We start from the raw sequence: 25,009 nt of genomic DNA on the forward strand, positions 1-25,009 counted from the left end.
GACGGTCATGGCGCCGCCCTCGTAGCACCATACGCTTGTCGGACGCTTCGCTGCCGGCTCCGTTCGGTTGTAGCACTCGGTAGCCGCCCGCGCCGTCGTCCTCGCGGCCGTCATGGGCAGCCGATCGAAAATGAGCCCGACAACAATCCTTGCACCGACGCCGACGCAGCCAATCGGAGGCGACGCGAAATTCCAACAATATTTCTGCTGAATATGTTAAAATAGCTTGCTATTTGTATCGGATTTGGACTTTTTTTCAAAAAATATCCTGCGCGTCGCCACCGGCAAGCACCACCGACGTCCGTGGCCTTGACGCCGCCAATTGTACCGCCGCCATGTCCTTGGCCATCGACGCCTGGCAGGAAGCAGACAAGAGGCCATGGCGCATGGGCTGCATATGCATGGGCGAGGATGGGTCATGCGTCTCCGCACGACCTCGCGGGCAATCATCATCCAGCATCAAATCCAGCAACCGCGCATCGGAGCGGTGCGCCGCCAGATGGTTTGCGGCCAACGACGGTCGCTGGCGAGCAAGTTGTCCAGTTGTCGACAGGCGATGACCAGGGCAATGACGTCCATACCTCTGTCCATGCGTCCATACACGATCCTCCATGTCATCCAGGCGTAGGCAATCGCGTGGCCGCTAATAGTACGCCAGAGAGCGTGGGCAGTGGTGCCATTGCCATGCTGCTCTCTCGACGCTTCTGGACCAGCAAGCATCCATACACGGGTTGTCTTCAAATATCAAAGCTACCACACGACTCCTACAACTCCGCCGTATGGATCGAGGTCTTGAGGTCCTTGAGGCGCTGGAGGACAATCCCCGAGTTCGGGCGCCGGCTCGGCATCGGATCCAAGCACGCCATCACGAGCTTCTGGTACGCGTCCGGGAGGTTGACCCACTTGAGGCTCTTGGTGTCAAAGGGCGGCGGCACGCCACGCCCGGCCATGACGTTGTCGAGGATCCACACATCCGTTTGGACCATGCCGACCTCGGAGATTTCCTTGTCGAACGGCCGCGTCGTCGTGCCAATTTCCGCGAGGACGACGCCGAGCGAGTAGACGTCGGCGGCCAAAAAGTTCTTCCACTCATTGATGAGCACTTCCGGCGCCTTCCAGGCAATGCGGTTGGCGCCGTACATCTCCTTGCACAAGACGCTGGCTTTGAAGGACGCCATGAAGTGAAAGATGTTGAGCTTGCAGCTGTAGTTGGCTCCGACGAGCACCATCGAGCTCTTGAGGTGCTCGCACGGCACGGGCGACGGCAAGAGCGTATGCAGATAGTGGATCGCCTCGGCCACGTCGATTGCCATGCGCAGCTGGATGTCCCACGTCAGCGGCACGGTCTGGTACACGCTCGCGAGGCTGCCCTTGTCCTGGAACTCGGCGACGGCGTAAATGTCCGTGCCGGACAAGCACGTGACGCCAAGGTACGCGACGAGGTTCGGGTGCGACAAGCGCGCCATCTCCTTGACGCCCTGGAAGAAGCTGTCGGTGATGTGGTCGCCGGCGAGGCGCGGTGCCCGGCGAAGCGCGAGCCGCGCGTTCGTCGTCGTCATCTCGCCCATCCAAATGTCGCCACCGAGGCAGCGTGCGAGCGCCACGTGCTCCGGCGGCAGCTTGGTCAGCGTCGCGTCGTTCGCACCCGCCGTCTTGTACTTGGACATGGTTTGGTTTGTCACGTACGCTTCGTCGACGTCGTAGAAGAAATCGTCGGGCGAGTGCGCCGAGCTCATGCCGGGCGACCGCGCGCTCGCGCGGCGGCTGCGGCGGTGCACGATGATGGCGACGAGCACGAGGATCGACGCGAGGCAGCTCACGACCACGAGCGTTGTCACGGCACCAGAGGACGGGCCATCGCTACCACTGCGACTGGCCGACACTAGCACGCATTGTCAGATGGTCCATTTGGCATATTTGAGGTCGAACCTGGCGCGCACACGACCTTGGCCGCGTCGTTGCACGTCTTGGTGGCAGCGAACGCTTCCGTCACGATGCAGGCCGTTCCGAGCGCAGTAAACTTGGCGGCTTCCTGCGCCGACGTGAAGCTGACCGTCTCGATGCTGTTGTACGAGAGGTTCCTATGAAGATGTTCTCGTCACGGTGGAATCGGGTGTGTGAAATGGCATACAAGAGCGTGAGGCCAGGCACGGATAAATACTGGTTGGGGAACTTGGTGAGCTTGGCGCTGTTGGTGAACTGCGCACTGTAGAGCGCGCTAATGCCCGTCGTCGGCAGCGCCGCCATCTCGTGGTAGTGGACGGTCCTACGACGTCGGATGAGATGGCTGCGTCACGGTGACGATGAGCGTACAGCTCGGTGAGGTTGGTCGCCTCGGGCAGCGCAATCTCTGTCGTAAAGCAGCCGTCCAGAATCCTAGACTACCACGTGAGCGACGCTGTCAACGAGATGTCGTCGCGTACAGGCTCGTGAGCGACAGCGGGAGCGCGCCGGACTCGACACGCGTGATCTCCAAGTACTCGTTCTTATCGGCCGACTTGACGCAGTTGCCGTTCCTAGCATCAATACTATGAGCGAAAACGAGGTCGGCCGTGGCAACGTACAGCGCGTCGAGGGCCTTCATGCCAGCGAACGCGCCCTTGCCGAGGTTGATGTGCTCATTCACAGCCGCTCCCGAGAAGCCACGCACGATGTTCCTAGCCATCCGCATGAGGCCGTAGATTCGCTTCGCTGCGCGCATACAGGGTCTTGATCACACCAACGCTGTCGGTCGCCACGAGCTTGGCAAACTTGGCACCTGTGATTGAGAGTGCGCCAGGTGGCACCGTGTTGTTGTTGGCTGCCTTGGTGATCGCAAGGCTGACAGTCGCGGCAGCCGGGATGCATTGCTTCTCCGGACACGTGAGGCACCATTGCTTGTCGACAACATCCAAGGTGCACGGCGCTTGCGAGGTCGTCGGCGTCGTGACCTGGGCGGCCGCGAGCGCGAGCCCTGCGAGGAGCGCTAGCGGGGTCTTGGCCATGGGTCTGTATAGGTAGGTACTCGGGGCTGGAGTCGGTGAAGTCGGCTACCGCAAGGCTGCAAGGTCAAATGACGGGCCTGGCTTGACGCCCTCACTAGAAATGAGCGCCGGCGCTTTCGCGTAGTAATAGGGTGTGTATCAGCCACACTGGCCCTCTGCACATACAAAACCCAAGATAAAACCCAACGAACGCCACTCGGTGAAAGCAATTAAATTCGTTTGACCAGCGTGACTTGATGTTTGTATGCCAACCCGTTCAAGAAACCATGCACGTGGTTCGATCGTGGACGTGAAATACAATGCCTACGTTTTATTCCACTATAATATATATGAAATATGGTATGTACATTCGTACGACACGAATATTATTATACGCGGCCTCCACATGGCGCCACCCCGCTTGGGCGCGTCACGCGGATTCATCGACGTGCTGCGTTGGAAGAAGCCGCCCTTAGCATTGCGCCGACGACCCGCTGCAACAACCCCGACGACGCAGCTGCAACGACAACCAATCCTTGAACACGTTGCGCGACCCGAAAAGGAAGCTTGTCAACGACTCGACTGAGAAACGCAAAGGCAACCTCATGTTGCCATCTCACAACCCAAGCAGCGCTCGGTGGTGGTGATGCGGTGGTCATGCGGGCGAGGAGGAGCGGCGGGTGTGAGCCAGTGCACAGCTCGGGATTTTCAACATGTAGAAAGTACGGTGTAGCAGCGGATGCATAGCAACAACATGCGACGACCAGGTGCGTGTTCGGTTTGAAACGAACGCCAACAGAGTGGACTCGGTCAGTGCTGGACGCTGTGTTCGATGCGCGCGTACACTGGACGTCCTTGCTCGAGGAGCTCGCTCAAGGCCACCATCGCCGTCCAAACGTCATCGTTCGAATTGCTGCGTCGTTATCAAAAGTCCGGTATTTTTATCGTTTGTACCGTAAATATGACAGGGTTGTGATTGGTGCATATAATACACCCTTTTTGGCGAATCAGAAAACGTTACCAACTGGACGCCACGGAGAACGCTTGCAGGGAGATGGCGGACGACGAGCAATGGGACGACCTGGCCATCATGAAGGTACTACTTCGTAGCATCCTATAGCGCGTCTACAAGAAGCAAATGCGTTATGCTCGAGTAGGCCTTTGATGCCGCCGTGAACAAGCGCAAGGCCAAGCCGGCCAAGCACGCCCCACGCACCGCGGTACGCCCCGCCCATGTAGCTACGCCTCATGCAACATTGGTAGAGCCACGCGCCGACGCACCATTCCGCCGCACCGCACACGCACGCATTGAGCCCGCCCAAGTCACCCGCTGTGTCGCATCGTAGTGTGCCCATGCACACGCCACCGCCCGCTGTGCACGGGGGCATCCCGGGCAGCTCATTCCAAGCCCATCAGTCGACATTTCCTCCACCAGAGGCTACGTACTACCACTCGCACGGCTATGCTACACCCTCGCACGCTGCCTTTCCAGCGCACAACTACCCACCGTCGACACCTCCGCACGCGGCCTACCCCTCGCCACACGCCGCCCACACGCAGCACACACCGCGAGCGACGGAGCAGTACGCCGATGCGTATGCCCGTGCCTACGCGCATGCCATGACGCAGGGCGCGTCGCCGTCGTTTGCGCCACATCCCGCGCCGGCGTGTCCGTACGGCTGTCAACAGCAGCACGGTGGGCTGCCGGGTATGCCAGGCTTGTCGCCGCCGATGGTCCAGGACGACGATCTCTCCAAGCTCCTCCTCTCGTGGTATCAGTCGGGGTACTATGCTGGTCGCTACAAGGCGATGCAAGAAAACAAGACGTCGACGTTCTTTCGACGATAGAATAGAGTGCTACAAGTACTAGCTCATAAGGACGTGAATGAGCTCGGTCAGTCGTCGTGGATCTAATCATCGCAGCATGAGCCAGGAAGCAGCGCCTCTGTAGAGCCCTACCGCAGCCGAGATGATGTTCCAGTGCGCCAAGCGCTTGGCGATCGCGTCGTTCGAAGGCAAGTCCTTGGTCTGCCAGTCGACCAACGTCGCGAAGTGGCCTTCGATCTCCCAGATCGAACTGGGCGCTGGCGGCGCGTCCGACGAGAAGGCGTTAAAGTCATCTTCAGCCGTCTCATCTGGCACGCCTTCGTCGACCATGACGAGGCCCGCGTAGCCGAGAGTGTCGAGGTGCACCTCGGTGCCACTGAGCTCGATCCCGCGGAAGCGCGCCGCCTTGGCGTCGCCGGCGTCCTCGACGACAAAGTACGACGAGATCGGCGCCTTGCCATCGTGCTTGACCTTGCATGGTAGCACGTGGACGCGCTCGTCGGCCGCCGACGGTAGAGGACACCGCGTCGCGCAGAGCTTCTGGTGGCCGCTCATGGGTCGCGTCGCCGCTGCTCTTTGAACCAGTCTCCAATCGCCTCGCACGTGATTGGCTACTTCTTTTTATCCAATCCACATCGTTCCGTGCTGTGATTGGCGGAATCACGATCTTTGCCAGAATCTACCACAACGCACCAAGGCTGCTCTACTCCTGGTAAAGAAGAAATGTCAACCAAGAAGACAGAGGACTAGGAGGACCGGCAGCTCAAGGACAAGCTTACCACGTACATGTACCACGAGCATCAAGTCAGTCACCGAGCTTTTAAATTGGAGACGCAGATCGCACCTTACGTCGCCGAGGGAGCCCCGGTTGGCTGGACAGGTCTACTTAGCACCGTAGAAGAGCGCGCGGCTCCAGTGTTTGCTTGCTGGTCAGCTCGTTATCGCCAACGCCCACGGCTAGCTTAGATGCCAGCGAACAAAGCTATTGGTAGGGTCGCATTCCAACATTCCACTCCACCTCTGGTATCCTCGTCGTCGCTGATTCAAAAATATTTTCACGCCAACGAGACGTTGTATCTTGTGGCTTGAAAATCCTGGTTCCACGAGCGATCCAACGCACTGCAGCAACCCAGTCTAGGGCGTGGATAGTGCGCAGCATACCGATGTCGAGTCCAAATATCCTAACGTTATCCAGCAAGTATCCATGGCCGACGGCATCGATCCGATCGGTCGAAAAGGCGCGTTGTATGCAAGTGTCGTATCGATGAACGTTAAAGGTCTTGCACGAGGTACACGCGGCAGAGTTCGCGAAAGTAGCTGCGCAAAATCCGGTGCTTCATTTCGTCCCTGCTGCTCACGGGGTTGGACGCGTTGAGCTCGGGGCACTGAAGGAGCTGCGTGAGCAGCTGCACATGACTACAGTATCAACTTGATACATAAATACGTGACATAAAACAAACCTCGGTGTGCCCTGCTTGGCCGTCGCGTGCACGTGCACGAGCATCTCGAGGAACGGGAGTTCCCAAAAATACTGGAAGAACGCCGCGTCGTGCGTCTGCGGCGAGAGCTGCAGCATCCGCAGCCCGTACACGACCTCGTCTTGCTGGAAACACTGGTAGAGGACGGCCGCGGGCACATGCGCGCCGAGCTTGACGAGGCAGTGGCTCAAGCGCACGAGCGAGCTCTGGTCAATGAGGTCCACCGTTCCAAAGGCGAAGAAGTTGGTGGCGAGCGATGCGGCCGCCAAGTAGTGGCGCAGCGCCGTCTTGTAGTCTACGAACGCCATGAGTCAATAAGTACTGGGGCGCGAGAACGCACCGCCGACCGACGACAGCTTCTGGAGCACGATTGGGTTGACGCACACGTCGGCCATTGCCACATGCCAGCGCGGCTCCCGCGGACTCCGCGAGAGAAGCGTCGTGAGCACGAGTTGGTGAAGCTTGACGACGTCGCTCTGCGCGAGCTTCATCGACTGGACCGGGTCCATCGCGCCGCCCGCATCGTTCGGGCCAAAGGCGAGCATGATGGCGAGGTCGCTGTAAGGCACGAGGTCGTACGAAATACGGTACTCGCACTACACATGCTCGCTGTGAACCCAGAGAAGACGCAAGCGACCGTACGAGGTTCATCGCATACGCACGCTGCAAGAGACCGGCGCAGAGCGAAATGAGTGCATCGAGTGCGGGAATCGGGAGCTCAGCCACCGCGGCCGACTGCTTGGCCTCTTTCATCGCAGCCACGACGCCTTCGAGCAGCGCAATGGCGCGCTTGACGCCAAAGTCACTTGGCGGCTGCGACGTGTACTCCATGAGAGCCGCGACCGCCGCCACGACAGGCGAGGAATCTAATCCATGTATTTGTACACAAGTACGCGGCATGGACTGTCGTACGCTCGTTCTGGGGATCGCGCAAAGCTGCGTACGCGCCGCGGGCCCACAGCTGGTGCACGGCACTGCCAGCGTCTTGCGGCGCCGCCAGCGCTGCATACGCAATGCGCTGGCGCTTCGTGCTCGGACGCTCGTCCTCCGGCGCTGGCGCCTCTGTCGACGCCACGTCCAGAAGGGTTCTCAAGGCCGCGTCGGGGCACGCCGCGAGGACGCTCTGGATGTGGGCGACGAGAAAAGCGCGGTGCTTTCCAAGACCTGGCACTCGATGGTATTGGCACACGGCGGCCTTCCCAGCCGACAGGATCGACGATCGCAGCGTCTACGCAGGGTTCATACAACGAGCGGCGATGCAATGCTGCCTACCCGATGGACGAGGAGGACGAGGTACACTTGTTGCAGCATCTCGAGCTCGGCGTCGCGGGTCAGAGGCAGTGCTTGCAACACTTGCGCTTCCAAGGAGCTTTGGAGTCTACCGACCACGACAACCTGAGGATGTAGATGGCCACAAGGGTGTACGTTGGCGAGAGCGCGACGGGCTCGTTGGCTGCCTTCTTGTGCGTCTCGGCTTGGAGCAACGCGAGCAGTGTACTGTACTCTTTGCGATCCCATGCGCCTTGGAACGCATGGTCGGTAGCGCCGACTAGAGATCGAAACGCTGGGTTCGTAGGCTATGCAGATGTGGTGGCACGTACGATTGGTGCCCAAGACGGCTTCGCACGCTTGGATGTACCCTGCGAGCGCCGGTGCGACCGCCTAAGACGACCTTTCTTGAAGAGAAACACGTGGCCTTTCAAAGCGCTACCTCGGTCGTCTCGCGCGCTTTCGTAAAGTACTGCAGCGCGGGCGCAAACTGCTTTTTGTGAAAGTGGTACACGCCCATGTCGTTGAAGGCAAGGTGTTGCAGCAGCGGCCGCGACGTCATGGACGCGACGAGGCGGTCGAGGTCGTCAAGGACGTGCTGCATGGACGGCAGTGAGATGCCATTGAGCTGCTCGACCTCATCTGGCGGTGGCTTGGTGTTGTCGCTCAGTGGCAGCTTGCCGACGAGCGTGAGCGGCGAGATATGCATCTTCTTGACGGCAATGCGCAGCTGCCAGCGCGCACGCAGCACGGACGCTTCGTCGATGCTAATGTGCTCGACTTCGTGGAGGCGCAGCACGCGCGGGTTGGTCGCATACTCGACGAGACCGTCGAGCAGCAGGCTCTGCAACTGCGTCGGCACCGTGGCTTCAATGTCGGCAAGGTCAAACTTGAGCTGCAGCACGACGAGCGCGGCGAGGCACAGCAGCATGTTGTGGCGCGCGCTTGGCTCGGTCGGGTTGGTGTTGCTGTACGCGGTTGCCGGGTTCTTGACCTTCTTGAGCAGCTCCGTCAGCACATCATGGGCCGTTGGCGTCGACGTCGGGTCCGCGAGCAGCGCCCGCGTGTGCTCGAGGAGCTTCGCGGGCTGGAAGAGAAAGTCGTACCAATCGTGCTCGGTGTGCGCCAGCTGCACGTCAATCGCCGGCTGCTGGAACAGAGACCGGTACGTGCGGTCTGGCGTCGGGACGCCACGCGACGGGTTGCGAGGTGACGGGCGCGGCGAGAGCTCGGCGTTGCCGCCAAGACCAAAGACCATGTCACGCTTGTCAATGTAGTCTTGGACGTCTTGCGCCGACGGCCGCGGAGTCCCGGGGCACGTTGCCATGCTTGCTTGCGCTCGGTGTGTGGCGACGTGTGTACCCGAAATAGTGTGATTACACCATATTCAATGTGATATTAATAGTGTTTCTCCGACGGTGCATGCGGCCTGCGACCAGCTCCCGACCGTCTAGGCGATGAAGCGAGCAAGCGCAGGTGTTCCTTCGTAGCAACCACATCAATACGATAACATACCAGCTATGCAATCGGTTTTGCGAGGTGAGGCGGAAGACCAGCGTAATTTCACGTAGCAACAACAACCTTGTCCGGACGATCTTGAAGATCCGACACCAGAGGTTGCACTTGACAGAGCCACCCGCAGGAGCTGGTAGAGCTGCAACCAGCAATACCGGCAATGCAGAAGAGGCTCATGACGTTTGCCCAGGTGCAGCCACCGACTACTTCCACCTCGGTCCCTTCAAGCTCCATTGCGCGTCCCTGCGTGGCGTTTGCATGTCCGAGGATCGAAGCGGCTTCCTCGTCCCATCGGCCGCCGAGAATATCGAAGCGAAGCGATGACGCGCCCACCAAAGCAGCTGGCTTCACTTGGCGCCAAGCTTGGGGCGGTGGTCGCTTTGGTGCCCGCCTCTCCCTGTTTCGTTCGCGATCCAGCGAACGCAGGGGCCTGCCATGCTGCATCATGCGTCCACTGTGCTCTGGTCGGTGGTGTGCTCAGTCGCAGATTTGATCAAGATGGCACAACGCAGTACGTCCGAGACGCTGAGAAGAATAGAGTTTCCGCAACTCCTCTTTTAGAGACTGGCACGGCGTGGCCGCCGACGGGATGACCGACAAGGTGCTGTTTGCTGCCACAGGCTCGTGCCTCATGGCTCAACCGAACGGAGCGACGCAACCCGCGCACCACGCTGCCCGATGACACGCCAACGCGACAGTACGCAAAGCTCCTAGCCGTGACCGCGCGCCTTGACAGCGTTCCGGCGCCGGGCAAGCTCGACTACACGGTACACATTCGTGCCTCAGTCGCACGTTGAAGGCTATGAACTAGGGCACTGCCAGGTGGACGCTGCGTGAGGACATTCAGCTCGTCATGTCTTGCTAGCAAACAGTCGTTGCAGTCGTGTACACGGTGATTAGGGTACCAAGTTAACGAGCACCGAATCAAACGAGCAGTATCGAGAGTCCTTTCTCTATCTAGTTAGAGCAATTAGGGCTGTAGCAATCTACGAGGTCCGGCTTGCGACGATTTGCAGCATTTCATCGGAAATGGACTTGGCCGTCTCGTCAAAGACGTCACGAAACATGATGGAGATGCGCCGCGTCCGCTCGACGTCGCGGCCTTGAAATGTCTGGTGTCCCGGCAGGATCTCGTGGGTATAGCGGTATCGGACGCCGCCACTACGGCGCTTGTGAGACGGCGATGACGCGACTGGAAGCTACCTCATGCAGTAGAACGATCGGCGCGGCAGGAATGCATCGAGCTGCGACGGCCCGACCGACCTCTTCTTTGAAGCGCATCACAGACGGCGAGAGCAAGCTAATGCCAGCGACGATTTGGCCAGAAAACTAATACATATCGCGATTGCCTTCTGCGCCCATGATCGAGGAACGTCGTACCTTGATCGAGTCGACGTGGGGCTTGATGTACCCCGCTTCGGCGAGGTCGATGACATGGACAGTTGGAAAGTACGTCAGTTGCGGTGGCATCACGGGCAGCGACCGCAAGTGCGCCAAGATAGCATTGGCCTCTACAGATACGTGTGCATGTAGGCGACTCCGCCGACGTTGAAGGCGACTTTGTACCGGCGCTCCACTTGGTCGTCTCCATCTCCTTGAAGTTGACGATGACTTGGTCCCAATGATCTGTCTCGTAGCGCCGACGGCGAAGGAGGGTCGCAGCTTCATCCGCAAGGCGCTGCTCGTCGTCCTCGGAGATCACGTCGGTCATGACCTGGAGATCGCTCGGCTGGAGAAAGGGGTCGCAGCAGAGAGACCGGTCGACGTTATCGGAGGTCGCCCACGAGTACGGCAGCGCCGGAGCAGTGGAGAGACGGCGCACGAGACGGTGGCGCAGGCCCATGCAGCGAAGCGGTCGAAGCATCTTGGCAAGTGATGGCGAGGACGGCCGTGCTTGGCGTGCGCGCTTCCTTGCACAAAGTCCTTCTTGACACCTACTATGGATTTAAATCCTAGAACGAAATAGGCATACAATATACAAGCTGACATGCAATAATAAAATAATGACTAGGCGCACGCCACTTGTCATCGCCTTGCTAGGATTGCATAATTGCAGCCTCGAATCCACGCTCATGGAGGTCATCCTTCATATCGCCAAGCCTATTTACACTCACTAGTATCGTACCGTTCTGCCTTGAAGACAGTATACGCGGATGCGTTCAATTAGAACCATATCCAAGTGGCGTGCGTTTAGCCTGTAATTTGGGCTTGTGCAAAAGTCCTAATTAGCTTTTTTTGCCCAAGGATGCAATCGCCGACGACGGAGCGCCCCACGGTCGTCCGTGTCGGGGTCATCTTGCCGCTCAAGAAGACGCGCAATGGGCGCATGCAGGAGCTGCTGCGCAGCCAGGCTGATGGCGTCCACTTTGTCCACATCGACCTCGACGTGGTCACGAGCGTTGAGGACATCACGACCAAGTTCGGCGCCTTCGACGTGCTCCTGCACAAGCTCGCCCATGACATGATCTTGAGACGCTCGGCGATACGGCCGCCATCAAGAACATGGCCATCATGCACGAGTACATTCGGAAGCACCCGCATGTGCGCATTGTGGACCCGCTCGCTGGCGTTCGGTTGCTCACGAACCGTCGCGACGTCTGCGCCATGCTAGCGACGCTCGCGTCCACGTCGGGGCTACCGTTCTCGATTCCAAACCACGCGATCATCGAATCGCAGGACACGAAGCGCGCCTTCCTCGCTCAAGTCGCTGCGGGAACCTTCTCTCTTCCCGTGATCGTCAAGTCCTTCGAAGCCTGCGGTACATCCTTCTGAAGCTGGCGTCGACGCTTGTAGCATTATCATCGTCTTGTAGGCACGGATGCCTCCCACATGATGAAAGTCATTTCGTGCGTCGAGGACGTCGAAGCGCTCGCTGTGGACGGTCCCCTGCTCTTCCAGGTACGCTATGTTAGCCAGACCTTGTCGTGCTCATGATGCTGCACAGGAATTTGTCAACCATGACGGGCGACTGTACAAGGGCTATGTCCTCGGCCCGACGATCCTCGTCTCCGAGCGTGTGTCGCTGCCCAACCTCGAGCGTGGCGGGGCCAAGTCGGTCGAGTTTGACACGCAGAGCCCGTTTCCGACGGCCGCGTCGTTTGCAATCGCGCCAGCGCCCGTCGTCGCGACGCCACCGACGGCCATCAGCGCTGCGTTGACCGAGTCGTTGCACGCGATTGGCCGCGCCATCCAGGACGCGACCCAGCTGTCGCTCTTTGGGTTTGACGTGATCATCGACGCGCGTACGGGACAGCACCTCGTGATCGATGTCAACTACTTTCCGTCGTTCAAGGAGCTGCCGGACTTTGACGCGCGCATGCGGTCGCTCATGCGCCAGGCGTAATACATTATACATCCGGTGGAGTATTTTTCAAGGAATAATTGTGTCATTAAGAGCGCGATTGAGCATTTAGAGCTGACCGCAGTCGGCGATGACGACGGGCTTCTTGGTCTGGCCCGACTGCGAGCCGACACCTTCAATCTTCTTGACGATGTCCATGCCCTTGACGACCTTGCCAAAGACGACGTGCTTGCCGTCCAACCAGGCGGTCTCGACCGTGCAGATGAAGAACTGCGAGCCGTTCGTGTTGGGGCCGGCGTTGGCCATCGAGAGGATGCCCTCGCCCTTGTGCTTGAGGAGGAAGTTTTCGTCCTCGAACTTCTCGCCGTAGATCGACTCGCCGCCCGTGCCGTTGCCACGCGTAAAGTCACCGCCCTGGCACATAAAGTTGGGGATCACGCGGTGGAAGCCCGAGTTCTTGAAGTGGAGCGGCTTGCCCGAGCGGCCGACGCCCTTCTCGCCCGTGCAGAGCGCGCGGAAGTTCTCGGCCGTCTTGGGGACCTTGTCGGCGAAGAGCTCGAACTCGATGCGGCCCGCGGGCGCGCCGCCGACGGTCATGTCGAAGAAGACGATAGGGTTGGCCATTTTGCGAAGAAGGTGCAAGTTGCAAAGTGAGCGTTCTGTGGCCAAGGTCCCTCCCCTACCCCGCGTGGCGTCATTGGCAAGATTCGAAGGTTCGAGCGTCGCCATTCGTTTTCAGAGGTTTATTGTTTTATTCAACGGTCCCAACTCGCTACAAAACGTGAATACATCTTGGCGGCATGGGATAAAAAGTAGAGACCCCCGAGATATGATTTCTTCGAAACCTGTGATATTGGATACCTGCAACAGTCAATTTCTTGAACCGACTCGACGCGCTCCAGCTTGACGCCACGTCATCGCTGACGCCACTGCAGAAGATGGACAGCAGGACATAGAGCACGCAACTACTAGGGAGGATGCTGCATAGAAGAACCCTATACGCTCGGATCGACAAGCTCCTTGCGATCGACCGAGCGATGGAAGGTGTAGTGGGATCCTCGAAACCGCTACGGTATTGGCACGGTTACGGGCAAGCCGAATCCAACTGGATTCTAGTCGATAGCCGTTTTAGTCGATCTTTAGTCGATGGAGTTTGATCGGTTGAAGTTGCGGCGGCTGCTGTGGGACCAACCGGGAATGGACCACTTCCGTAGTGTATTGCTCGACGCGGCTGATTGAAGGAGGCCCATGACCGTGCCCCGGCGCTACGAGATGGCGGCGCTCTGCGCCATTGGCACGCTCCTCTGCTATGCCGACCGTACGTCCTCCTTGACAAAGCAACCTCTGCACGATGCGATGCATGTACTAGGTACCAACATTGGCGTCGCGATTCCCGCGTTCCAGGCCGACCACGGTATCCAGGGCCATGTGCTCTCGGCTTTCTTCTATGGCTACATCTGCACGCAGTACTTTGGGGCGTGGCTCTCGAGCAAGGTCGGTCCCAAGGCCGTGCTGCTCGGCGGCGTTGCGCTCTGGACATGCTTTGACGTGCTCACCGTGCCCTGCGCGACATCGCCAATCTTGCTATGGCTTGTCCGCGCCGGCATGGGCCTCGGCGAAGGCATTGTCTTTCCGTGCATGCACAACGTAGCCTCGTCGTGGTTTCCGATCCCCGAGCGCAGTCGCCTCAACGCGCAGATTGCCAGCGGCATGGACCTCGGCACGGTCTTTTCCATGTTTGTCGCGCCGCTGCTCATGGCGTCGTGGGGATACCCGGCGATCTTCTTCTTCTTTGGCGGCCTGAGCGCGCTCTGGCTCGTCGTCTTTTCTTGGCGCGGCGCCAGCCGACCCGAAGACGATGCACGCATCTCGGACGACGAGCGGGAACTCATTGTGGCAACGCGCAACACGGCGGCGGCCAAGGAGTTTGGCACGCCCCACACGATGGTCGTCGAGCTGCCGTGGCGCGCGTTCTTCTCGTCCAAAGCTCTGTGGGCCATTTACGCGAGCCATTTCGCGTACAACTATGGCTGGTACGTCTTGCTCGGGTGGATTCCTCAGTACCTTCGTCTCCAGCTGCACCTCGAGCTCGCCTCGAGCGGCGTCGCCGCTGCGATCCCGTACCTCGCAGGCTACGCAGGGATCCTATATTGGGGCTGGCTCTCGGACCGGCTCATTGCGCATGGCGTGCGACTCGTCACTGTGCGCAAGATCACGAACGGATTCGGCCTCCTCGGCTCGGCCGTGTGCCTCTACGTGCTGCGCTTTGCCTCATCGACGGTCTCGGCCGTCGCCCTCCTCTTGCTCACGCTCTTCTTGTCCCGCGCAGCAGCATCCGGGTACTGGGTCAACATGCTGGACGTGGCGCCGCGTCACGCTGGCCACGTTGTACTCGAAGCCCGATGTATTGCATTAGGAAGACGCAGATTGTGCATTAGGTCATGGGCATCAGCAACACGATTGCGACACTGCCTGGCATTTTCGGCAACATTCTCACGGGCGAAATCCTTCAGCGCAGCGGCAACTGGGACCTCGTGTTTCTAATTGCGGCCGCCGTCTTGACGATCGGCGGCATCATCTTTCACTGCTGGGCCGGCGACCATGATGTCTTTGCCATGGACGACGACGTCAGCGACGAGGCAGCTGTGCCTGTCAACGTGCACACTACGTTGCTGCCCGAAAAAGCATACTACTAGTGACCCGCTACCGCCTAGACACGTAATGAGATTCTCGCTCCTCGATCTCGCGGCTCTGTCGGCCATGGCTAAAGAGCGACGGCCATGCATCCGCGCGAAATCTTCGCGTTGGTTCATCCAACTTCTTCAACTTCAACTTTGATTGCAGTGTATTTTATTGTCCCGTGCCGCGTTATTCGAATAAAAATACCAAGACCGCATACAATGTGCAAGGTATTTGTATGCAAATATCGACGGTTGATTTTAAACGCGTGCGCTGTTTTTATTCCCCACCAGTCGTTTCACGGTATGCAATGTCAAAGGTTTTTTAACCCCCAAGTACCGCAAATGCACCCACCACGCGACCCAAGAATGTATTCTTAGAGGTAGTCAGCTTGCTGGGTGCGATGGGGCACATCGATACTATACTGGAACTGAGTATGCCCACCATTTTGGCCAATCCACGGCACGCATTTCAAAAGGGGGGGACGGCGGCATTCGAGAATTTGCCGCCCGTCGCGCACGTCCATTTTCAGGTAGTGCTACTAGTCTAGTTAGTCGATGCGTAGTCGATAGTCGATTGTCTGAACCAGCGAGGGGTGCTTCTCGCGGGTGGGCCCATGGAAGAGGACGCCTCTTCTGTGAACATGCCCAGCCCGCGGGTCGCTGAGATCATACCCTTTTAACCTGATCCGGGTAAAACCGGCGGAGGGACTGCTGTGATGTACCTGGAGCTCAATATTTGTCTTGTCCTGGCAGCAGCCTAACCATCATGTTCGCCCTCGCCCGCTCGTCGCTCGCTACACGTTGCATGTCCACTGTGGGCCCGCATGCGCCCAAGATTGTCCGTGCCGGCAACGGACGGGTTCCGGACGAAGCGTGGCAAAAGGCCAACAACGCGCGTTCGACGCCCTTCGACGGCTACACCTTTGCGTAGGCGACCGACGCATCGAGCGATGCACCTAACGCATGTGCGTAGCCCTGTGAAGGAGGCCGAGGTGTCCCGCGAAATGACCACCCGTTACATGAAGGACATGTACGACTATGCGGACTCGGATGTCATCATCGCGGGCGCCGGGTCCGCCGGCCTCTGCGCCGCGTACGAACTCTCCAAGTACCCGAATGTCCGCGTCGCCATCATTGAGCAAAGCGTCGCGCCCGGCGGCGGCGCCTGGCTCGGCGGCCAGCTCTTCTCGTCCATGATCGTGCGCAAGCCCGCGCACCACTTTTTGGACGAGCTCGAGATCCCGTACGACGTCAAGGAAGACCACGTCGTCATCAAGCACGCGGCTCTCTTCACGTCGACCGTCATGGCCAAGGTGCTCAAGGCCGACAACATCAAGCTCTTCAACGCGACCGCCATCGAAGATCTCATCATCAAGAACGGTCGCGTCGGCGGCGTCGTCACCAACTGGACGCTCGTGACCCTCAACCACGGCACGCAGTCGTGCATGGACCCGAACGTCATGGAAGGCAAGGTCTTGATCAGCGCGTGTGGCCACGACGGTCCCATGGGCGCCTCGGGCGTCAAGCGCCTCCAGAACATTGGCATGGTCGAGAACATTCCTGGCATGGGCCCGCTCGACATGGGCGCGGCCGAAGACGCGATCGTCGCCGGCACCAAGGAGATCGTCCCCGGTATGATTGTCGCCGGCATGGAAGTGGCCGAGCTCGACGGCGCGCCGCGCATGGGCCCCACCTTTGGCGGCATGATGATCTCGGGCCAGAAGGCGGCGCACTTGGCGCTCGAAGCGCTCGGCATCAAGAGCCACATCAACCCCAACATGTCGTTTGCCATGTCGCCGGTCCGCAAGGCCGCGTAAGCAGCGCACTAGTAGTTTTTCGTACGAGGCAGCTCAATAAAATCTCCCTTGTTGTTGCCACCACCAAGTGTCAAGAAGCCATACTCTCGCCGCTGCCCTACTCCCATGCATGTCGTTTGGCTGCCCGTCCTCGCCCTCGTTGCCCGACGCCCCACGGCAACCTCGAGCCAGCCTTCATTTGGCTTCTTCGTGCACCCATGGTGCATGTCGCCGAAGCGTCTCGAAAAGAGCAAGCAAGACGACGACGTTGTCGGATGGATGTGGCATCAATAGTCCCACCAATGTGTTGTTGTATCGGGTCTAAATTTCGAGGAGGAGGCGGCGCGGATCGCTGACGGCGTCGGCCACCGTCTTGAGGAACGTGACACCTTCCCGGCCGTCAATCAAGCGGTGGTCGTACGAGAGCGAGATGTACATCATCGGGCGCGAGACGACCTTGCCGTCGTGGTACACGGCGCGGTTCTGGATGCCGTGGAGACTCATGATGGCCGACTGCGGCGCGTGGAGGATCGACGTGCTGAGAAGCGAGCCCTGGACAGCACCGTTCGCAATCGAAAAGGTGCCACCGGCCATGTCTTCAATCGCAAGCGACCCTTCCTCCGCCTATTCCAGACATAGTTACAATCCATGGCGTCGGTGGTGTCTCGTGTACCTTAGCGCCAAGGTCCGTGAGCGAGCGCTCAATGTCGGCCATCGAGAGCGACTCGACGTTGCGGAGCACGGGCGTCGTGACACTAGAGCAACGTCGCTTCGCCCAAACGAGTTCGACAAGAAGAGATCGTACCCCTTCTCGGTCGCCACCACGACGTTGATGTCGGCGTACTCGTGGTACACAATGTCCTTGGCCTCGTCGTCGATCGCTACGGTGCTGCATAAGACACCGATATTCACACAGCAGATGACGTACAAGCGTTGATGGCCGGGACCTTCTGGAGCGCCATGGCGCTGGCCTTGACAAAGGCAGAGAGGAAGCCGAGCTTGACCTTGTGTGTCTTCTCGAACGTCTCGCCGAGCTCCTTCTGAAGCGCCATCAAGTTGCCAATGTCGACCTGTGCAAACGCCAATTTGAGATGCACGCGAGATGACGAAGCACGTACTTCTTGAAAGGTCGTGAGGACGGCCGCCGTGTCTTGCGTGTCCTTCATGCGCTGGTTGCTGCGCAAGTGGAGGTGGCTCATCTTGACCTACAGCCGCCGCATTGGACATCGAAAGAACAGTCAAGCTTCTCAAGTCGTACGCGCGTCTCGGTGCGGTTGAACTTGCCAGCAACAGGCGCCGCCGTCGGGGCAGGGACAGCCACCGTTTCCGGCTTCTTGGGAGCGGGCGCCTTGGCAGCAGCCGCGGCAGGAGTCGCCGGTGCCGCGGCAGGCGTAGGCGCGACAGGGGCAGCCGCAGCCGGTGCCGCCTTGGTAATCGGAGCTGCGGATCATATATGAGCGCGGGGTTCAGCCTGATTAAAGGCCTACCAGGAGCCGCCTTGTCAAGCGTGAACAAGGGCGCACCAACGTTGACCACATCGTCGATGCTGGCCAAGATGCTCGTGATCAAGCCGCCATGGGGCGCGTTGACGTCAACGCTGACCTAGATAGCAGGTGAGCTCGTCTGCGATGCCATGGCGGCAGCGAACCTTGTCCGTCTCAAGCACGACGACAGCTTCGTCCGCATGCACGTAGTCACCGACGTCTACAGACATGTCGTCAGCGATCTGATCCGGCCGGCGTCGGTCGACGTACTCTTGAGGCTGACGACGGTACCCTCCGAGATGGAGTCGCCCATCGAGGGCACGTTGACCATGATCTCGTCGGCCGTGGAGAACATGCGCATGGGCGCGCGGCCGGCCACAAGGCGGGGCGCTTGCATCGATCGGCTCATGGAGCGGCCGACGCGGAGGATCAAGTTGCGGCTCATGACAGTCACCCGGCGTGAAAATATGAGGAATCGGAGGGCTGGCAAACCCCTGCACGCCCGTATCCGGAACGTTATCCGGACTTCAACCGGATGGGGCAAACACGTTTAAACACAATTTGGCGCGAGTATAAACCGCGCGACGCTGCGCAGCCGCGGCAGGCGACCGCCGACGATCGCCGCGTGCCATGGGCGCTGTGACTCCATAGATGTGATGACTCCAAGAACGTGGGAAGGCAGGCGCTTCGCGCTGCAAAGCCAGCACGGCCCCGTCGCTGCGGGGCGTTAAAGCCGCGTTAAAGAAGGGCCGGAGTCCCTGATTACGGCCGCCTCGAGCGACAGCAGCGGTCCTTCCTCATGCACTACACGCAGGAATGCGGAAAGTGGACTCGAGATGGGCGCCAAGGAGCTGCAGAGGTGGCTCGCAGAGGTTGGGGCTGCGAAATTTCGAGTGATAGCAGCAGCGAAACCACGACTACTGGCCTCCGGAGCACGGCCGATCGCTGCGTGCGGCACCTAACAAGGCCTATCAGAGGCCAACGCGAGATAACGAAGCGTGTGATCGGGCTCTATTTTCATCTCGTGTTGCTTTGCACGCGCGTCTCTCTCGTCGCGGGCAATTACATCGCGCATGTCACCGGACGCTGGTGAATTACACCAGACTAGCATTTCTCGCGTGCGTGGGTTGGTGTGTTTTCTTGCCCAAGAGACGCTCGCTGATGCCGTCGTTGATTGCACCCTCTCTGAGCACCGATCCTCCCACGAGCAAAGGGCAAAGTCAATCGATCCCACCCTTCGCCGCCCTTCGCCGCCTCGTCCTAATAACACTATAGTGCTCTGAACAGCTCGGCGAAGCTACTTCCCATCCTCTTGAGCTCCGTCGCGTGCATGCCGAGGCGCGGCCGCGAGTGCCACTCCTGCGAAATCTGAAGTTGGTCGTCGTGGTCCAGCCACGCAGGTACACTCGCAACTCTCTTGGTTTTTGTATGGCATCTGCGCAAGAAGCACGGCGCGTGGCTTGTAAATTTCCGCGCGCTGCAGCCGGTTCAAGAAGTATACAAACCCCGAGTCGATTGGCCCGTGGGTTTCAGAAATTCTACAGTACGTCTAGTGCCAGAAGCAAGGCCGCTGCGTCACGCGAGCACTTCGCGCACCGTCCCACGCAAAGAAAAGCACACAGTACTCGGCTTGCGGCCCGCAGATACAGTAACACCGCTTCGATGATGGACGACTACGTGCTCATGTCGGCGCCGTCGACCGTCGACGACCTCCGCGAAAACCTCGCGCGCCTCGAGCAGCGCTGGAAGACCATGCGCCAGCGGCCGCGCGACCGCCCTGTCTCGACATCGCCGTCGCTCCAGCCTCCGTCGCCGCTCCTGCGCGCCTACTCGGACACGCACGTCGACTCGAACGAGTACGCGACGCCGCCACCGCAGAAGGCCGCGCCCGTAACGCCCCACCGCGCGTCCGCGCCCGACGTGACGAGCCCGCCGCAGCTTTTCTCGCCGACGGCCGCGACCAAGAAGGCCAAGTACCTCGACATGTCGTCGCCGGAGCGCACCTCGTCGCGCATCCCGTCACCACTCATTCCTCGCCATAGCAACGCTGCGGGGCGCATGTCGCCCAATGTCGAGCCTCGCCGCATTGCAGCGCTGACACAGGAAAACGTCTCGCGGCTGCCACGCGCGCCGCTCCATGCCCTCGACCGCGACCAGAGCTCGATCTGCAGCTCGTCGCACTCGCGCACGTCGCGCGGCTCGAAATATTCCGTGAAAACCGATGGCGGCGCGGTCTTCTCGCGCTTGTACCAGCCCAACCACCTCCAGGACCGCGATCTCCGCATGACGCTGCACAAGGAGCGCCAGCGCAACATGAACTGCCCGTTCAAGCCGCGCACGAACGTCAAGCACACGGGCATTCCGCAGCCGTACTATCCCGCGTCGTCGAAAGAGTCGGTCGGCAGCAACGGCAGCGCGGCCAGCGCCCAGACCGACATCACACAAGGCCTCTCCGCCTCGAGCCGGCTGTACGACCCCGACTACATCAAGAAGCGCCATGCCAAGCTCGAGAAGCTCAAGCTCGAGCGCGAGCTGCGGCACTGCACGTTTGTGCCCCGCACCAACCGCATCACCAACGACCGGCTCCTCACCAAGCCATCGCCTACCACGTCGGCCGCGTCGTCGCCGCGGAAGGCGTCCGGCATCCGCAAGGCATGAGCAGCGTCTGTCTTTGGTCGTGCTCATGTATTATATATATTAACCACTGATATAGTCCTTTTAGTTTAGTTGACCACAGAAGAGTTGTCTAAAGCGAATCAGGCGCCGCGTCCAGAGGCGGCGGAAAGCTCAGGATCACCTTCTTCCCGTTCAAAGTGTCGCGGAGAAGCATGTTGGCGGCGCGGAAGACGTCGAGCTTGCCGCCCTTGACGTGGAACCCGCGTTGCTGCGCATACGCTTCGGCCAGCGTGTACGGCGACCAGTCTAGCACGCCATTTTTTCCATGACTTGAAGCATCAAAGCGTACCGTCGTCCTCGTCGACCTTCTTGAGCTTGTACGTGGCTTCGAGGGTCGGGACGCAGTTTTCAGCAATGAACCGAATTGCACTGTACGGCTCGCGCGTCTGCGCGATCGGGTAGCTTCCAAAGAGGATCTAGTCGTCGTCGTCGGTGAGCTTCGTTCCGATATAGACGAGCCGACCTGGAGGGCCATCGGGATGTTGAAGCGGGGGAAGACAACGCCCGGGCAGTCACAGAGGCAGAGCTTCGAGACGTCGTCCCGGCCGAGGCGACTCGGGTGCTCGTAAAAGTGGGTTTGAAAGTGCTTTGTGTGGCCTGGCGTCGCTGAGACCGACACAAGCTTCTTCCCAAAGAGGCCGTTCAAGAACGAACTCTTCCCGACGTTGGGCTCACCGACCTACACCGATAGTATATCGTAGTATCAACTTGGTATCAATTGTGTTTTCGTACGAGGCCGACGGTCAGCGTGCCGTTGTTGAGCTCGTCGTCACGGCCAGCCGTGCACGTCGTGTCGCGGCTCAGCGCGCCAATGGCTTCGAGGACGACGAGGTTGTCGTCCTCGGACCGGTCGCGCGAGTACGTGACGACGGGGACGCGGTACCGCTGACGCACGTACGTCACCCACGCCTCGAGGCGTCGGGGGACACAAAAGTCGGCCTTGGTGAGCACGATGAGCACGCGCTTGAGCGGGTAGTCGGCGGCGATGTGCGCCAGGAGCGCATGGCTCAGATGCAGCAGCGGGCAGCGCGCGTCGGCAAAGTGCACAAGCACGTTGGACTTTTCGATGACGCGCCAGAGCTGGCGCCACACCTGGAGGTTCCGCTCGTATGCGTTGATGGCGCCTGCCTTGTGGTTCTCGCACAGATCGAGAAGGTGCGTGAGCCACGCGCGGAACGCATCTTCTTCACGCGCCGCGAGCGCGTCCGCGCCCGTGTCTTTCGTCCAGTGCGGCCGCACCGGGATCGGTGGCTGGTTCGAGACGTCGGTGAGCCCATACGAGTAGATCGACTGCGAGTCGCCACGGTCGGGCGCGAGCTCCAGCGCCCGCGTCGCATCCTTCTTGCGCTCGTCGACCGCCCACTGCGGCTCTTTCGCGAAGATCGTGCGCAAATCACCCGAGAAGCCCACGTCCGTCGACACCTGCGCGGCTGCCGCCGCGTTGTCAAAGATCTGCGCGTCGTCGCCGTCGCCGTTGCGCAGGCGCCGCTGGATCTCGTCCTCGTCCTTCTGCGCGCGGCGCCACTCGGCCTCCTTGACCTTCTCACGCTTGGCCTGCAGCTAGAGACGCCATGAGGTCCTCTGCGGTAATGCATGCTCCGGTACCTGCTGCTTCTTCTGCTTGCCGCTAAAGGGCTTGGACCGTGTCATGACCACCGCTTCTTGCCGTTTCCGAGAAAGGACGCACACTGCACCGACACCAATCCACTTGGATTTCGTATACTATACAAAATACAAGGTTTCTAGAAAGATCGACAGCGCAGGAACAAGATGGGCTTGCCGCCAGCGCCATGACTGTACTATGCACAACTACTACTACAATTGTACTAACGTGAGGTCGACATCAATGTACATGGCTATACGAATGCATGATTGTGCAGCCCTCGAATGAGTATTAGGTCCTGTTCCACGACCAAGTGAGCGTCGCAGAATTCGCATCCGGGTCGGCCACTCGGCGCCAGCGCAGCTTCAAATCTACAAACTTCAGCGTGCAATACCCCGTAGCCCGAAGCACCGCCCACCTCTGGGTGGTGCCATGAACTCGACAGCGCAAGCCGATGTACAGTGTGCATTGCATTTGGCTGGCTTTGCCGCGTTGACCACCATTGGTCACTCCACGCGGGCGCGATGCTCCTCATCAAGCCCCGTGTGCGAAGGCACCGGATGCGGACCGACTACGGACAGCGACAGAGTAGATGATAGCGCTCTATGCAGGCGCCGTGAGCACGCAGGCTGGATCCGCGATGGCAAATTGGCGCTTTGCCTTTTGATTGGCGCTGCTTTTCCACCAATCAAAGTGGGCGGAAAGTTGGTGCATTTTCGAGTTGGAATGGGCGGCTCCGAGGTCGACGTGGACACGGGCGTCGTGCATGGGCGCGTGACGGGCATCATCTACCCGCCGCCGGACATCCGCGCCGTCGTCGACAAGACGGCTCAGTTCGTCGCCAAGAACGGCCGCGCCTTTGAGCGCAAGATCGCCGGCGAAGTCATCTCGGCCAAGTTTTCCTTCCTCAAGACAGGCGACCCGTACCATGCGTACTACGAGCACAAGGTCGAGGACTTTGAGCGCCAGCTCAACGAGCCCGAGAAGCCTGCCGAGCCCGAGAAGCCGGTCGAAGTCGCGCCGCCGGTGCCCGTGCCCGAGCCGGAAGGCGTCGCGGTCGAAGTCGTCGAGCGCAAGCCCGTCGAGGCCGTGGTTGGCAAGGCGCTGCGCAACCTCTCCGAGTCGGACAAGAAGCGACCGCCCGCCGAAGAGCAGTTTAAGCAAAAGCACCCGACGCTCACGGCGCAGGACCAGGAGATCATGTACTTGACCGCACAGTTCACGGCGGTCGGCGGCAAGGCGTTCCTCTCGGGCCTCGCGACGCGCGAGCAGCGCAACCCGCAGTTTGACTTTATCAACCCGGTGCATCCGCTCTTTGCGTACTTTACGTTCCTCGTCGAGAGCTACGCCAAGATCCTCACGGCGAAGGCGCAGCGCGGCAAGAAGGCCAATCCGCTCATCGAGCGGTTGGAAGAAGGCGTCGACCGCATGAGTGTCCTCGATCGCTGTGTGCACAAGCTCGAGTTCATGCGCATTGAGAACGAAGCCAAGCAAAAGGAAGAAGCCGAGAGCGACGCCGAGCGCCTCGCCTACATGCAGATCGACTGGCATGACTTTGTCATTGTCGAAACCATCATCTTTGACGACAGCGACCTCGTGACCGACGGGTCGAACCCGTACTACCTCGAAGACGACCCGACGACAGCGAGTACGGCGCCGTCTACCGCTGCTGCCGCCGAGCCCGACGACATGGACATGGACATGGATATGGACGACGAACAGCCATCCGAGATCAAGGTCCCAAACGCTGCCTAGTTCCTATCTCACCCTACTCGAATGGCTCAAATGATATGTGGATAGGTTGTCGACAACTATGTCCCCAAGGCCGCCGCGTCGTCTGCCGCGTCCGTCAACATGATGAGCGTCGACGGCCACGCCGTCTCGACGGCCGATGCGAACGAACACATGCGCATTTTGCTCATGGCGCCCAAGTATCGTGAAGAGACACAGCGCCATTTGAACAAGCAGAAGGAAAGTCCGTTTGCGCCGGGCGCAGCGATCGCCGACAACTTTAAGCGGTTCGCGTCCAAGCGCTCGGACATTTTCTCGTCGTCGGCCGAGGAAGAGGCCAAGCTCACGGCAGCGATGGCCTCGAACGCGCCGCCGTCCCAGGACGATACCGGCGACGCGGTAGAGCAACGCTTGATGCAACCCATCTCACACACACGTGTAGAACGAAGAGGCGGCCAGCGGGTACTTGCCGGTGCAGACAAGGTCGCAGGCACCGATTGCGTACCACATCCAGCCGCCGCGCCCAGGCGGTATGGTGCCGCCGCCGCCGACCTCGATGCCGCCGCCGCCCATGGGCATGATGCCACCGCCGCCGCCGATGGGCTTGCTGCCGCCGGGAGGCATGATGCTGCCGCCGGGAGGCATGATGCCGCCGCCGCCTCCGCCGCACCTTATGGGCATGGTG

General features: G+C 59.9%; 12 protein-coding genes across 12 annotated transcripts; 5 read left to right on the forward strand and 7 right to left on the reverse strand.

The window, feature by feature from the left end:
• Positions 1-716: 716 nt before the first annotated feature.
• Positions 717-3,107, reverse strand: SPRG_04518 (TKL protein kinase). Its single transcript, XM_012343439.1, has 7 exons — positions 2,704-3,107; positions 2,565-2,657; positions 2,424-2,516; positions 2,314-2,376; positions 2,132-2,266; positions 1,930-2,081; positions 717-1,882 (listed from the first exon to the last, which is right to left on the reverse strand). Exons 1-7 carry the CDS (start codon positions 2,982-2,984, stop codon positions 765-767), a joined length of 1,935 nt encoding a protein of 644 aa, XP_012198829.1. The 5' UTR covers positions 2,985-3,107; the 3' UTR covers positions 717-764.
• An 875-nt stretch (positions 3,108-3,982) lies between these two features.
• On the forward strand, positions 3,983-4,811 carry SPRG_04519 (hypothetical protein; the record flags this gene model as incomplete). Its single annotated transcript, XM_012343440.1, has 3 exons — positions 3,983-4,059; positions 4,121-4,183; positions 4,227-4,811. Exons 1-3 carry the CDS (start codon positions 4,018-4,020, stop codon positions 4,809-4,811), a joined length of 690 nt encoding a protein of 229 aa, XP_012198830.1. The 5' UTR covers positions 3,983-4,017.
• On the reverse strand, positions 4,776-5,373 carry SPRG_04520 (hypothetical protein). The gene is made up of 2 exons (XM_012343441.1): positions 4,923-5,373; positions 4,776-4,873 (listed from the first exon to the last, which is right to left on the reverse strand). The coding sequence occupies exons 1-2, from the start codon at positions 5,343-5,345 to the stop codon at positions 4,859-4,861; spliced, it is 438 nt and encodes a 145-aa protein (XP_012198831.1). The 5' UTR covers positions 5,346-5,373; the 3' UTR covers positions 4,776-4,858.
• Positions 5,374-6,028: 655 nt separating this feature from the next.
• SPRG_04521 (hypothetical protein) lies at positions 6,029-8,894 on the reverse strand. The gene is made up of 9 exons (XM_012343442.1): positions 7,980-8,894; positions 7,870-7,930; positions 7,694-7,817; positions 7,541-7,646; positions 7,181-7,496; positions 6,911-7,134; positions 6,609-6,864; positions 6,251-6,563; positions 6,029-6,206 (listed from the first exon to the last, which is right to left on the reverse strand). Exons 1-9 carry the CDS (start codon positions 8,862-8,864, stop codon positions 6,062-6,064), a joined length of 2,430 nt encoding a protein of 809 aa, XP_012198832.1. The 5' UTR covers positions 8,865-8,894; the 3' UTR covers positions 6,029-6,061.
• A 1,102-nt stretch (positions 8,895-9,996) lies between these two features.
• SPRG_04522 (hypothetical protein) lies at positions 9,997-10,962 on the reverse strand. Its single transcript, XM_012343443.1, has 4 exons — positions 10,619-10,962; positions 10,433-10,563; positions 10,256-10,381; positions 9,997-10,213 (listed from the first exon to the last, which is right to left on the reverse strand). Exons 1-4 carry the CDS (start codon positions 10,914-10,916, stop codon positions 10,109-10,111), a joined length of 660 nt encoding a protein of 219 aa, XP_012198833.1. The 5' UTR covers positions 10,917-10,962; the 3' UTR covers positions 9,997-10,108.
• A 317-nt stretch (positions 10,963-11,279) lies between these two features.
• On the forward strand, positions 11,280-12,432 carry SPRG_04523 (hypothetical protein). The gene is made up of 3 exons (XM_012343444.1): positions 11,280-11,810; positions 11,865-11,950; positions 11,997-12,432. The coding sequence occupies exons 1-3, from the start codon at positions 11,555-11,557 to the stop codon at positions 12,393-12,395; spliced, it is 741 nt and encodes a 246-aa protein (XP_012198834.1). The 5' UTR covers positions 11,280-11,554; the 3' UTR covers positions 12,396-12,432.
• Positions 12,398-13,004, reverse strand: SPRG_04524 (peptidyl-prolyl cis-trans isomerase). The gene has a single exon (XM_012343445.1). The coding sequence runs from the start codon at positions 12,975-12,977 to the stop codon at positions 12,462-12,464; it is 516 nt and encodes a 171-aa protein (XP_012198835.1). The 5' UTR covers positions 12,978-13,004; the 3' UTR covers positions 12,398-12,461.
• Positions 13,005-13,601: 597 nt separating this feature from the next.
• SPRG_04525 (hypothetical protein) lies at positions 13,602-15,094 on the forward strand (the record flags this gene model as incomplete). The annotated part of the gene is made up of 3 exons (XM_012343446.1): positions 13,602-13,671; positions 13,723-14,738; positions 14,792-15,094. The coding sequence occupies 3 exons, from the start codon at positions 13,602-13,604 to the stop codon at positions 15,047-15,049; spliced, it is 1,344 nt and encodes a 447-aa protein (XP_012198836.1). The 3' UTR covers positions 15,050-15,094.
• A 706-nt stretch (positions 15,095-15,800) lies between these two features.
• Positions 15,801-16,851, forward strand: SPRG_04526 (hypothetical protein; the record flags this gene model as incomplete). The annotated part of the gene is made up of 2 exons (XM_012343447.1): positions 15,801-15,961; positions 16,008-16,851. The coding sequence occupies 2 exons, from the start codon at positions 15,801-15,803 to the stop codon at positions 16,849-16,851; spliced, it is 1,005 nt and encodes a 334-aa protein (XP_012198837.1).
• Positions 16,852-17,151: 300 nt separating this feature from the next.
• On the reverse strand, positions 17,152-18,859 carry SPRG_04527 (dihydrolipoyllysine-residue succinyltransferase; the record flags this gene model as incomplete). Its single annotated transcript, XM_012343448.1, has 9 exons — positions 18,585-18,859; positions 18,479-18,534; positions 18,318-18,432; positions 18,089-18,270; positions 17,949-18,035; positions 17,759-17,900; positions 17,636-17,711; positions 17,504-17,585; positions 17,152-17,454 (listed from the first exon to the last, which is right to left on the reverse strand). Exons 1-9 carry the CDS (start codon positions 18,757-18,759, stop codon positions 17,152-17,154), a joined length of 1,218 nt encoding a protein of 405 aa, XP_012198838.1. The 5' UTR covers positions 18,760-18,859.
• A 1,073-nt stretch (positions 18,860-19,932) lies between these two features.
• On the forward strand, positions 19,933-21,024 carry SPRG_04528 (hypothetical protein). The gene has a single exon (XM_012343449.1). The coding sequence runs from the start codon at positions 19,977-19,979 to the stop codon at positions 20,970-20,972; it is 996 nt and encodes a 331-aa protein (XP_012198839.1). The 5' UTR covers positions 19,933-19,976; the 3' UTR covers positions 20,973-21,024.
• Positions 20,979-22,685, reverse strand: SPRG_04529 (hypothetical protein). Its single transcript, XM_012343450.1, has 5 exons — positions 22,596-22,685; positions 21,723-22,550; positions 21,454-21,669; positions 21,280-21,406; positions 20,979-21,236 (listed from the first exon to the last, which is right to left on the reverse strand). Exons 1-5 carry the CDS (start codon positions 22,638-22,640, stop codon positions 21,061-21,063), a joined length of 1,392 nt encoding a protein of 463 aa, XP_012198840.1. The 5' UTR covers positions 22,641-22,685; the 3' UTR covers positions 20,979-21,060.
• Between the last annotated feature and the right edge of the window lie 2,324 nt (positions 22,686-25,009).

This window comes from Saprolegnia parasitica (assembly GCF_000151545.1).
Source record: "Saprolegnia parasitica CBS 223.65 unplaced genomic scaffold supercont2.13, whole genome shotgun sequence".
NCBI lineage: Eukaryota > Oomycota > Saprolegniomycetes > Saprolegniales > Saprolegniaceae > Saprolegnia > Saprolegnia parasitica.